This window comes from Lepisosteus oculatus, chromosome 10 (assembly GCF_040954835.1).
Source record: "Lepisosteus oculatus isolate fLepOcu1 chromosome 10, fLepOcu1.hap2, whole genome shotgun sequence".
Classification (NCBI taxonomy): domain Eukaryota; kingdom Metazoa; phylum Chordata; class Actinopteri; order Semionotiformes; family Lepisosteidae; genus Lepisosteus; species Lepisosteus oculatus.
In genome coordinates, this window is record NC_090705.1 from 19,692,281 (window position 1) to 19,705,651 (window position 13,371).

General features: G+C 39.8%; 1 protein-coding gene and 1 long non-coding RNA gene across 2 annotated transcripts; both read right to left on the reverse strand.

Moving 5' to 3' along the window:
* Positions 1-566: 566 nt before the first annotated feature.
* snrnp48 (small nuclear ribonucleoprotein 48 (U11/U12)) lies at positions 567-10,505 on the reverse strand. The gene is made up of 9 exons (XM_015357138.2): positions 10,198-10,505; positions 9,889-10,002; positions 8,125-8,185; positions 7,846-7,926; positions 4,289-4,474; positions 3,948-4,069; positions 3,695-3,789; positions 2,928-3,059; positions 567-1,547 (listed from the first exon to the last, which is right to left on the reverse strand). Exons 1-9 carry the CDS (start codon positions 10,369-10,371, stop codon positions 1,496-1,498), a joined length of 1,017 nt encoding a protein of 338 aa, XP_015212624.2. The 5' UTR covers positions 10,372-10,505; the 3' UTR covers positions 567-1,495.
* Positions 10,506-11,987: 1,482 nt separating this feature from the next.
* On the reverse strand, positions 11,988-13,123 carry LOC138241462 (uncharacterized). The gene is made up of 3 exons (XR_011190690.1): positions 12,879-13,123; positions 12,395-12,640; positions 11,988-12,009 (listed from the first exon to the last, which is right to left on the reverse strand). It is a non-coding gene; the product is annotated as an uncharacterized lncRNA (long non-coding RNA).
* Between the last annotated feature and the right edge of the window lie 248 nt (positions 13,124-13,371).

Sequence of the window (13,371 nt, forward strand, 5' to 3'; positions counted from 1 at the left end):
AAGCCAGCGGATCCACCCTCTGGACTTAAAGGTGGATTTATGGGATAGTACTCCACACACAGAAGTGGCGATTCCCAGGAAGAGACAGCCATTCCTTCCACTTTTGTTTCCCCATTAATGTCAAGCCTATGGAAAGGAAGGACCGAGTTCATGATATTTAAAGTACTACAGGGGAGTTGGATTATTCCAGTCTTAATTTTGTACTGCAGCAACCACTTACAGCTATTGCAGTGGGAGTTTAAGGATGAAAGAGCTGTAATTTCCATATATAAAGGACAGACATTTATATATTACATAAAGTCAAGAAATGATCTCTAAACTTTTAAAAGGTCAAGCAGCTACCCTACACAAAAAATTAAGTTGTCTGCTTTACAATTTTATCATTTTCGGGAGAAACAGAATAAAAAAAAAAAGCATATTGAGACCAGACTCAATTATGAGTTCTGTGACATCTTAGTTGTCAGCTCTTAGTCACAGGACATGATGAAGCCCATCGATTACAAAGATCCAGTTGCTTTGAGAAAGTATTGCCGTGTTGCCTATTAAAAAGGAGGACCAAAACAGAATTTGTACTGACACCAATAGCTCTTTATTGCATTTTCATAATCAAACAATAGCAGGAATTGCATCGTAATAAATATTAATAATGATTGTTAAATCTCTCTTTATATCAGCACCCCCTGCCATGAGCAGATTTTAAGCACAGAAAGAGTGCACTATTTTCTCTGGATCTATGTGCACTGAAACAATGAAAGGATTACAATAAAAAAAGAAGCATACCCAGGTTTTGCAAAGAGGAGTACTTTGTGCTGGAAATATTTGTAAACGAAAATAATGTGAAACAAAATAGGTCAAGAGAAAAGTGCTCCTCTTCCCTGAAACTTGACATGCCACAGAATACAGGAGATTTTGCATAAAACAGATTCCACACCCGCATGGCACCCTGACACTGCGAGATGCATTCCTGAGATTTGGAGCTGCTGTGAAAAGGACTAGTTATATGCAGAGCTGTTCCTGCTGTTTTTCTGCATACACGGTTTCTTACAGCAAGACCTAGGGTTAGCAACATAAAACTCAATGTCTATCTCACATTCACTTTAAAACAAATCAGCAGGCAAACGATTCTTTGAAAAATATTGATGTTATACCAATAATGCCGATTTATCCACAAGTGAAATTCCAACTAAGTTTTACCGTGGATTTGCTAGTCTAATTGAGAAGAATTACGTATTAAAAACTACACCAATTTAAAAGATGATTACTATCAGACTCAAGGAGGACTTTAAGAGTCTATTTCTAATAAAGTGTCACATGGCTACTATTCCTGCAATTTTTCTTCGTCTGAAACACAGCCTTCCAGAGACTGACTCACAACTCCTGAAATTTTTCCTGTCAGTCTCAACACGGTTCTTTAATAAAGTCATTTTGTGACAGTCCTTTCCCCAACACTGTATATCTCACTATACACAAATGTTAATACTTTCTCCACTTAGATCTATTTTCTTCGTCTGCGGTCATGGTGTCTTTCATCTGGGGAGCGAGATTCTCTGAAAAATAAGTTAAAAAAAATTAAATAAAAATGCCAACATTTTTTAAAGTACAAAGCAAGGTATGCATTGTTTAATTGTACTACAGAGACCTGTTTAGTAAATGTCTTTCACTGCTTACAATTAAACTGTAATTGCACATTTACAATGCATGTTAATTGCTACACATGATACAGAATTAAGAGAGAAAATCGAGTAAATAATGATCACAGAGCTTGACTGATAACACCAAGCAAGACAATCTAGCAATCTAAAATTATTATTTTTATCATCGATTTCAAAATGCACAGAATTCAAATGTAGTAAAATTATGTAAAGCATTAATATCTTTTTTAGAATAGTGAGTGAAATCACAGTCTCATTACCAATCACAAAAACTGAACAGAACCTCGAGATTAGAGCAGAATTCCAGTTCTGAACAATATTAACAGCTTTAGCCTCATGGATTCCAGATCCCTTCACCAGACAGAGAGCATCTTATAACTACATGCATTAATTTGCAATGTATGCAATAGCTAAATTCATAAACTACTTATCAAACACATACTACCAAGTGTCAGATAAGTGATGCAATGCATCTCTATCTGGAGCAGTAATGTTGTTATCCAATAAATATAAAACCATTCAAGTGACCTGAATTGAACTAAACTTTGTCCCTAAGGAAATTTACCTTGTACTTGCAGAGCTCATAAACATTTAACATAAACCACAATAATAAAACAAAAGTACACCATGATACAAAACCTCATTTAACAACATTGCTCATTCTGTACTCTAAATGGTGGAGCTGTGTTAATTCCACAAAGAAAGGAAGGAAAATGTTCACCTGAAGAAGGTAACAGTGTATATAAACTCTGTTCTTATGTTCTAGTCATCTACAGTTTAGATAGCTGCGACTTGCTGCATATTCAATACTCCTTGTCCTCAAGACTAAAAAGTATGGCCTTGCTGAGTACAACTACCTACAGCAGACTGTAAAAAGATGTACTTTGGTTTATGCAATTGCTAAACTCAGGATCAATATAGCTAGCTTTTTTGTTCATTGGAATGGATCTAAATTAGAATTACAAATATGTTCTCGTAAATAGCCAACGACTAAATGAACTGAGGTTTAGAGAAGGTGGCTTGAGAAGTAATTGCAGGGTGCGCATCCTCACAGAATAATCCACGACTAAGAATGTACTTGTCTCCTATCTGAGTGAAGCACTTATTTGGATTATTGAAGTTGGAAAACTTTTTGTTGAATCATGTAAATTATTACCCATCAAAACTGCAAGACTTGACTAATGGCCTCATCTCTAATGTCCATAAGCTTGCAGACAAGATTAAAACCCTTGACTTCACTTTCTATTATTCCGCACACTAGTGATGCTGACCCACCTTTTCCTCCGGGAGTCTCTGTCTCTTTCCCGGCTGAGGTTCCTCCGGCGCCGCGAGCTCTCTGCGTCTCTGGAGCTCCCAGGAGAGTGCCGGGACTCCACAGAGGCTGATCTGCCAGCATCAGATGTCCGCCTGGAAAAGATGAAGATAAACTGCAATGGGGTCCTATGTCATATAAGGTTATATAAACAGAACCTCAGTTTCCATAAAGGAAATAAACTGGGGCCCGTGAGTTCAGTTCCTGGGGTGTTAACTCCATGGAGTTTGCATGTTCTTCCCATGTTTGAATGGGTTTCCTTCAGATGCTCCAGTTTCCTCCCACAGTTCAAAGACATACTGGTTGGTTAACTGGCTTCTAGAAAGCTGACCCTGGTGCATGTGTGTTTATGTCTGTATGTGCCTGTGATGGACTGGCATACCATCCAGGATCTATCCTGCCTTGCGCTCACTGCTTGCTGGGATAGGCTCCTGCTTCCCCATAACTTTGGATTGGATAAAGCAGTTAGGAAATTGATGGATGTTTTGTCTGCCACAGACCTTTTTCAGCCATTATCAATACAGATGTGAACTGACAGGAAATGTGCAGAGACAGTGTCTAGATTGTAAGAAACTGTGACTGGCAGTGAACTGCATCTTGCAGTTAAACTTTATAGAAGTTATTTCTCGCTATAAGCAATACCTGTCAACACAAACATGTTAGGGGTATAATAAATTAAAAGGCTTTTTATCTGCACCCTTAGCTGTGCTTTAAATTAAGGTGTCTGTACCTGTGTGACGAGGGCTTTGAAGAGCACATCTCTTTGTCTTCTTGCCACAGTCTGGCCAGTTCTCCAGAGTGAACATCTATCACCTCTCGGATCACCTGTGAATAAGTTAATACTTACTGTTACTATGAACACATGATTACCTGCTCATATGGAACACAAACATTATGCCCAGCATTACTGTGGCATAAGATTAAATGATCAGAGATAATCAACGTTAGCTATCCCATATCAAGGACAAGAAAGGAACTCTTACCTCTGTGTAAGACTTCTTTGTTATATGAACATTCTTGGCTCTGTAAGACTGGCGCCGCCTTTTATAATCTCTCATTTCTGCAAGAACTTCAAGGTGTGACTTGGGACCGTTCTGGCCATCATCTAAAGGGATTTAATGAAGCAATCTTTAGAGGACAAACAAAAGGTTGCTACCACAATGCATATAATAAACCACACTGTTATATGAAGATATGAGAAGGCTTGAGAGCAGCTAGCAAAGCTCCTCTTTAAATGGAAAATAACCGTATGTGAAAAGAAAGAAGCCAACAAAGTTTTGTGGCCACTTCTAAATATCACAATGGACTTTCCAAAAATACTTACCTTTCTTAAGCTTATTTACCAAATCCACATACAGGTCATCATTCTCAGCCACCTCTGCACGAGTCCTCTGTTGGGCTGTCTCTCGCAACACGTAGTCATAGATGGCCAGCCGGTCAGCCACAGTCAGGTCACAGAGAGCGTGCTTGTGATTCTGAGGAACATCGGCAGCCTCTGTAGAATACTCACCTGTAGCACACAGACAGGGTCTTTACCTGGGGCAGAGGGGGAGAAGAGGCACAGAGAAGTCTTGTGCATCTCCCCGATCCCCTTTGCAAACTACAGGTGATCTGTGATCTTATGATGTTGGACCACAAGTAAAAAGTCAAACACAGTTACTATTCCTAAAAAAGAGGAATTCATGACTTATGCGTGGCCTTTCCAAGTTTATCACTTTATTTCTGTGATTTGAAGTCTCGGGAATAACCTTGCTTTGTCATAGCAAGCTGAAGTTCAATTTTTAAATTGTTTTCTTTCAGACACACAGCTCATTGACTGAATTCAGCTATAACATTAAGTGTGCGATTCATGGGATTCACAGAAATCATGACTTTCTTGGCTAGTTTAACCAAAAGAAACCTTTTGCAATCCGAAACTTGTGTTCCTGAAATGTTACCAATATACTATTGGCCGTGTATTTGCTAACCGTGCTTTCAAAGTGCGTTCACACCTCTGAACAATTTGGGAGCACAAACCTGTAAGCAATGACAAGCTGTTTTCAAGATGTTTCGGGAATGGTGCATTACCCTGAATGTGCAGGGAACAGAAAGGCCATCAACACCGCCAAAAAAAGCAAACTAAAGCTTTACGAAATGAGCCTGGAGGAAAAGGTCCCTTAAATGTGGAAGTATTATATACTTGGAAGCCTCTGTATGAAAACAATTAAAGAGTTCTGCATGAACCCTGAAGCAGGACTTCTATGGAAAACATGGTGTATCTGAGACAGTTGTGTCACGTTAACTGTGCCTTTTTACCGAGATGAGCCATCACATTTGCCGTTTCAGGTTTGACTGCCTCATTTACAGCCCTTACGGAAAAGTAAGTTTTCTCCTGAACCGGAGAGACTGTTGTCATCTTCTTCCCCTACATCTCTGCATTAGAGTATAACACCGTAGATATTTCTTTACCCACATACTATATACATTATAGCAGTGAATAGAATGTTAATCCACATATCCACAGTCAGTAGTGATGAGGTTAGTACAACCACTACTATGCATCTATGGATGTTTCATTAACATTCCACAGTACCTTATTTTATAGTAAATTAATAACAGACAGTCAATTAAACATTTTTAAATCTTAATCTAATGCATAAGCAGGTTCTCACAAATGTGTGGGGTTGCTAAGAGATCAATAAACCCACAAGCGATTTCACTGGTAAAACAGTATCGTCTAACAATATAATTTACAGTTAAGGTTAGACAATGACACAGAAGAGGTAGAGTTCCACATCGGAAGAAATACTGCTGCATTTTGGAAAACAGCAGCTCGCAGAATAATATTGTATCAACTGGATCTTTTAAAGCATAAAAAATTATCAAACCTTTCCCCAACTCACACAAAGCTGGCGGGTACATGTTTTTCAGATATAAATCCAATTAAATAAACCCAGCGTCCACTTCACTGAAAAATCTTCCTTTGTTTTTTTGTGGCAGGGGAGCATATGTAGAGTTCTTAACTGACTAGATTTCTATCAACAGTGAATGACAGAGCAAGGCCAGCACATTCTCACAAATGATGGATGTTACTGCTTTTGCCAATGAATTAATACTCGCATAAAAAACATGATTTAATATATGAATATTTTGTGTTTGTCTCATAAAAGCCTTTAATAATTATCTCAAATTCCTCAGTGATGCTGTCATGCTGTATGATCTGATCTGGGATATTCTGACCTCTGCTTCTTCAGGCTCACAGTAACTCCTACTAGCAGTGTGCTGTGACTTTTACGGCTCTGCTGCAGAGTGGAGTTGCACCTTGGCACTTTCAAAGCACAATGCTTCTTTTAGTCTGAGCTCCTCGCATCTCTCCTGCCTGCACTGGAAGCAGCACTGCCTTTCACCCACAATTTGTTTGAAAGGATATCATCTTTAAAGGATACTGTAAGTACACAGGCAAGCCTGCATGAGAGAAGAACAGTCTAGTTCTCAATTCCTCTTTATACTCACCCCTGTTACTGAAAAAGACAAAAAAATAAAGTGATAACACTGAACAGCGGAACCATAAACCAATAAGAAAGGCTTTCCTGTTCTATGGCATTCATAAAAAAATATTTTACAAAATGCACACTTGGATCATTCTGCATTTCAAACAGTATCCATTCAAGCACCCCCATGTATCTCTGTTGCTGTTTCAGTGGGGAACTATTCCAGAAGCAGGCTTGCTCCTTCCAGACATGCTTTTTTAGGAGAAGCCTCAAAAATTGCCATACAAAATCCTTTTTAAAATTGATTTCTTTGTTTAAGCTAATGTGTCTTTTGTCTGTGCAAAGGGGACAGCCCATCTGTATAAAGTGTCTAATGTCTTTTTTCCTCCTGTATTAAGTGATTAAACCTTAAAACGATTAGATCTATGCTTTTATTTTTTTGAGACATCTCTTTCACTGCGCAAAACAGTGAAAAAATCCAATACTCTCATTTCTTGTTTAGATATCAAGATACTTATAGATACTTATTCAAAGATTACTTTTTAGTTCCTGCATGTGCAAAATGAAAAATTCTCCAGCACTTTAGATTAACGTCTGCCAAGGTCATTTCTGCACATCTGAAACATTTCGTCACATGTCAGACATACTCACAAATTAGAAAAAAAAGTGTTGTGTTTAAGCAGAAATTGCTTTTGGAAATTAAGATTTCTGTAAAAAAAATGTTGAAAATGACCATCCCATTGGGCCGACAGCCAAACAGAAACAGAGATGAAAGGAGAATATAAGGACAAAGATAAATCAGGTGCTGACACAGGACACTTTGCATAATGAAACCTCACTCTTCCCTGTAAAGAGATTTTTGTTTACAAAAGGCAGACACTGTCGAGGACTCGGAAAATAGCTTAAATCAACAAAAGAATATCAGAAATAACAAACAATTGAATTGACTTTACAAATAAATACACTATGCAGAATGAATTGAATGAAACTAAAGACTTAACAAAAACAGAGAAAATAAACTATTTACTGTAACAGGTAGTCTTAATTTTTTTTCACAAACTGCAGTAGATTATCATCATACTGTATGTTGTCTCTCTAAGACAGTGGCTTCAAATCTACTTTTTTAAAACATAACCATTTATATTGTGCTAACTGAATCTGATCTTGCATAAAAACAAAGTATGCTGTCCAGATGCTGACAACTCCTGTGCCCTTCTTACTACTCATGAGTGACACCTACTGTATAAATTCGGCAAGAGCTTATCCCAGTATTTGATCATTAATCAAGTGCTGACAAAATTATTTAAAATATTTGAAGCATAAATTTTAACACAGAAAATATAGCAGCACCTTTTCTTCTATCTGTGAACACAGCACAAGCAACATGCCCCAGACACACAGATGTTCTTACTCTGAGAGTGCAGGTCTTCCGTTCTGCCTAGAGGGGCGCTTGCCCGTGCTTGCTCAATTATCTGCTGCTGCAAATGGCGATCTGATGAAGAAGAAAAGATGATACTCATTAACTAAAGCATTCTGTTCTACGCATCAGGATTGGCAAGAAAAAACAGGTCATTAAAAATTAAAAACTGCTCTTACATAAAGATTGCAAATATGAGTACAGTACACCATATATCAACAGTGCACTGGTATTCCTTTTGCACAACTAACTCTGAAAGGCTGCTGTACTCACCAATGACTACAGATGGCACATTTGCTTTCTCATAGCAAACTGAGGGATCGTACATTTCATCCTGAAAAAAAATAGTCAGAAACAAAACAAATCAATGGATAGTTCAGCTGTTTAACCACTGGCCTTTTGTCAGAAGACACCATCTAGAATTACCATCACAAACCTCAGCTACAGAGCTGTAAAAGAACAGATGTCTTACGCAAGAGGTCTCACAACGATCATCGGCTTGATCACAAACGGTGATAAGTCTGAGTACAGGGTGAGTGCCAGGACAACAACCTCTCTCTGAACACCAGCAAAACTAAGGCATTAATCGTGGACTACAGGAAGCATCGAGGAATAGACCACGCACCCATTCACATCAGCGGGTCCGCAGTGGAGAGAGTCAACAGTTTCAAATCCCTAGGTGTCAACACCACAGACGATCTAACCTGGACCCACCACACCAACCCCGTAGCCAAGACAGCAAGGCAGCGCCTATTCTTCCTCCGCAGACTAAAGAAGTTCGACGTGCCATCTCGCATCCTTTTCAACTTCTACAGGTGCACCACTGAGAGCATCCTAACCGGCTGCATCACTGCCTGGTATGGGAACTGCTCCGCCTGAGAGTGCAAGGTACTCCAGAGGGTGGTGAAACTGGCTCAAAACACTACCGGCTGCATCCCACCGAACATCGAGGATATCTACTCTGTTAGGTGCCTCAAGAAGGCCAGGTCTATCCCCAGTCACCCTGACCACAACTTGTTCTCTCTACTACCATACAGAAAACGATACAGAAGTATACAGACCAAGACCACCAGCTTTTGTGCTGTCAACATCGCTGTATGTTGTACTGTTCATGCACTGATAAATAAACCTTGATTGACTGATGTCATACAGCAGTCTTCAAACTCTTCCATGGCACTGATAAATTAGAACAAACTTGATAACACAAAAAGCATTAAGATTTTTTCAATGGTAGATGCATGAACAGATCACCTGTAGAAAAGAATTATTCTTAGAGTATTTCTGAATGTTTGATCTTCCTCTATGAGATTTACTCATACCCAGCCAGCGTCTCGGACTTTAACTGGTTCTTAGAACTTATCACTCCCAATGGATATTAGAGTGCATTCCATGCAGAACCTCTCCAGCTTCCCCAAGTTGTGTCCTGCACTTGTGATCTGCTTCCCTCAGTTCATACCTCTAATATGCCATTACAGACAGCGATGACCAAACCAATACACTAATGTTTCTGTTCTCCAAACCACTTGCTCATTAACAATACTGCATCTGTTACAGTAGTATTCTTCTTCACAGAAGGCTATATTTTTCAGCTAAGATATCCTGGTGAACTTTGGAATCTGTCCATCAGTTATAACTAGGACAATAGGGCCAAAGTATGCTAACCCTACTTAGCAGAACAGATCTGTTGCTATTCTTCAAAGAACAGATGACACTTTTTAACACCAGCTTCTCATTTCGGTGTTAATGATACAGGTAGTGAGACTGACAAAAGCCCAGTTTCTGTTACATCCAACCATATCATGCAGTTCCATGTTCTGGGCTAGCCCCAGCTTTGTACTTCTGGGCATCAGAATTTTGTGTCATTTACCCCCTTCACACTTAAACTACATCGACTTTACTTTTCACATGCACTTCATTCTGTTAAAAACAGAACCTCACATTGATTGTTCTCAGATCAATAAACTTTACCACGGGACTAGGACACTTAGACCAGACTCACAGAAAAATCCCGTATTTTTAAGACCACCTTTGTGTTACCTGTTCCTCCCGGCAGTAGCCCATCTTGCTGAGCCGGCAGCTCCCCAGGTGCTTCTCCAGGCTCCTCTCGGGAACTCGGTGATGGGGATCATACGGACACGTTGTCATCGGCTCCTGAAAATACACAAGCACAACCGATACCCGTCTGCGAACAAAGATCAGAACCGCAATGGACGACATCACTTAACAGGCGGTAAATTCAACCGCTAATGGAAGGCTCGTGTAATATATTTCGGAGTTTATTTAAACATCTACACAGCTAATCACACACCAGTGTTGCACAATATCTGGAGACCTCAGCTCCTGTACCTGGATGCCAGCCGCGCCGGTATCCTGGCTCCAGCCCAGGGCCGCAAACACGCCGCTCAGCTGGTCCCGGCAGCTGTCCACAAACTCGCTTAGCTCCTGCAGGTCCCGCAGCCGAGCCTGCAAATTCTCGGATAACTCGGGAGATGGAGACACATGCACGGGAGAGTCGCTCATCTTCCCACCTTTCGTTAAAAATTCCAACACATACTCACACTACTCTAAAAAACAACCTCCTAGACAGTCACCCGGAAACACAAACTAAAAGCGGAAAGAGCCACAGCTATCCCATGATTCCTGCGAACGACGTGCTGATTATCTCGCTGCGGTCTGTTTCCCAGGAAAATCTTACGTCCATGCACAAAAAGCTAGAGAACCATATCTCCAGACTCTTTCTAAATGGATGAACATGATAATTAGGCGTACCTTATCTTTATTCATTAATTTAATCTTTTTGTAAATGCAAGTATCCTTGTTCATGTTATATGCACTCTTGTGTATATATTGTATACATTTTGTGTTGCAATAAATAAATAGAAAACTAGAGAAAATGACAAACAACAATCTAATTACATTGCTTTTGCACCTTACAAATTATGAAAACTTTTCAGATGTTGTCAGGTTGCTATTAATTCTACTGACTTAGTTGTGTTTATATTGCTTTAATTGTAACTAAGATACAGGGTTAGGCTTATTTTAAATTAGCCTATGCCAATTAAATATATAACATGTATATGTCTATCCTGGCTGCCACAGGTCTCTGATTTTCTTGTCACTTGTATTTTTCCATTTTGTTTCTTTTTTTTACTGAATTTATTATTTCTTTTTCACATATTTAATGTATTATTGAATATTTTGTAAGTCACTTTGGATGAAGGCAGCTGCTAAACATATAACAAACACTGCTGGATGTCAAGTTAATGTTAGTGTTACTTCTTGTGTGAAACTCTTTTGAAGGATTTCCTTTTGTTCTTCCTATAAATGTCAACTCCCTGGGCTCTTGTGAGGCACACGTCAGTGAGAGAGACGGGGTGTTGAGCAAGGAATTGAGGACTTGTATGGTGCTAGTTCATTAAGAATCCACATACAGTAGCTAAATATTGTGTACATAAAAAGTAATAATCCTTAAACTTATATAGCACTTATCTAGATACTCCATTCAAAGTGTTTTAAAGGAAATGGGGACTCCCCTCCATCACCACCAATGTGTAGCACCCACCTGAATGATGTGACTCTGTTCAACCACTCTGTTCTTGTAAGTTATATTATTCAAAAGAGAACATAACAGATATAGTTAAACAAGTAAAACATCTTTAATAGGTAATGACATGAAACAGGTGAAGTTTGAAATTGCACCTATCTTGATACCCAGGGTCAATCTAGAATGTTCCCTTCCCCCTGCTGCTCATCTTCTTGGTGTGCTGTGTGAGCTGGGTGTGAGGGGTGGGGCTCTAGTATCCAGTAGCTCTCTGTCTCTCCCTCTCTTCTTTCTGCTGACAGCCTGGGCAGGGTCGATTCTGCAGCACAAAGATACAAATATTAGATAGTACTCTTCTCTTTCATGGCCAAATCTAATTTGAAGTCAAGTCATTGAACTAGTAGAATGGGGTTATAGACAGTATCAGTCTGGGCTCAGTAGGGTCCTACTCAAAACATAACTTCTGTAAAGCCAATATAATTTAGCAGATATGAAGCCCTGAAGACAACATGAAAAGGATGGGTCATGTGTTCATCCTGTCCTGTTCTGTATCCTGTGTGTGTTTCCATGAGTATGAGGATCATTCAGTTCTACAGACAGCCTGGGCAGGGTCGATTCTGGGCTACACAGTCCTGAGAAAGAAACAGCATCTCAACTCAACACATGCCGTCTCTGTTCGATGTCCCTGAGTACACACGACTTCTATGACTTAATCTGGGGCAAAACTGATTGAAACGTGTAGAATGGGGCTATAATCAGGCAGTACAATTCTGAACTCAGTAGGGGTCTATTCTAAATTTGACTTCAGCAAAGCCAGTATATTATAGCCTGTATGGAGACAATAGAACAAAAAGGACTGGTTTTGTGTTTTTCATTTTTTGCCTGCTCATGTTCCCCTTGTGCAGTTCTGTACCATGTGCCTTAGAGTGGACGACTGTCCACTGATTGAACTATTTGTGTACCTAAAACTGAGGTGCAGTTATACCAGACTGACTCAATGACCTGTTTCAGTGGGAGACGCCTCTTGATCCAGACCAGGACACAGCACAGGAGGTGAAGGAGCCCACTGTACTCCACACACAGACGGCAGCCTGCCCTCACTGTCTCTGTGGACAAGGGGTCCAGGGTCCTGATCATCTGGGCCCAGCTCTCAGAGCTCTTCCCCTGGGCTGCACTGGCGGCAGCTTTGGGGTCAAAGGCCAGTTTTGGTCCATTGGGTTCCTCTCCCTTCCTGTTGTTGACCTGAATCTGCAAGAAAGATAGTAAATTTGAGTAGATAAAATCAGAAAATTCTAAGAATATTAGGAAAACAGAATAAGGTATAATGTAATTTGTCCTAGAAATTAAGTCTATCTATCAAGATAGTATTTTAACTGCTTTGCGTGCTATTTTGTATTTTGTCTTTACTCTGCCTTTGAATCAGAAAGAGATGTTGGTCAGCCAGTACAATATAATATTTGTCCTGACAGAGCCTGCTATTTCCTACCAGTGTGTCTTCCACTGTGAGCTGCCCAGTCTCCTGTCTGTCCTTCTCCAGCCCCCACAGCTTCTCTTCCTGTCTGATCAGCAGTTCAGCCTCAGTGGGCACCAAGCGGAGCTCTACAGAGACTGGGACCCTCTTTTCATTAGCAAACTGCCCTCCCCACACTAGGAGGCCAAAAGCTGCCAGTAGACTCTTCACAGCCTGCATCCTTTTACTATGGTAGCCAGACACTAAATGCCCAGTTTACCTCTGGGTTTCTGCTTTTAAAAGATTGGAACCTTCATGTCAAGGGTTCCGATGACATCAGAAGAGGGACAAGTTGTGATGCCACATGATGATGATGGAATTGTCATGGAGACCCCAGATGTTGGCAACAACACTGATTTGTTTTGTTTTGTTTTGTTTTGTTTTGTTTTGTTTTGTTTTGTTTTGTTTTGTTTTGTTTTGTTTTGTTTTGTTTTGTTTTACTTTATTTATAATCCAAATGATGTAAGAA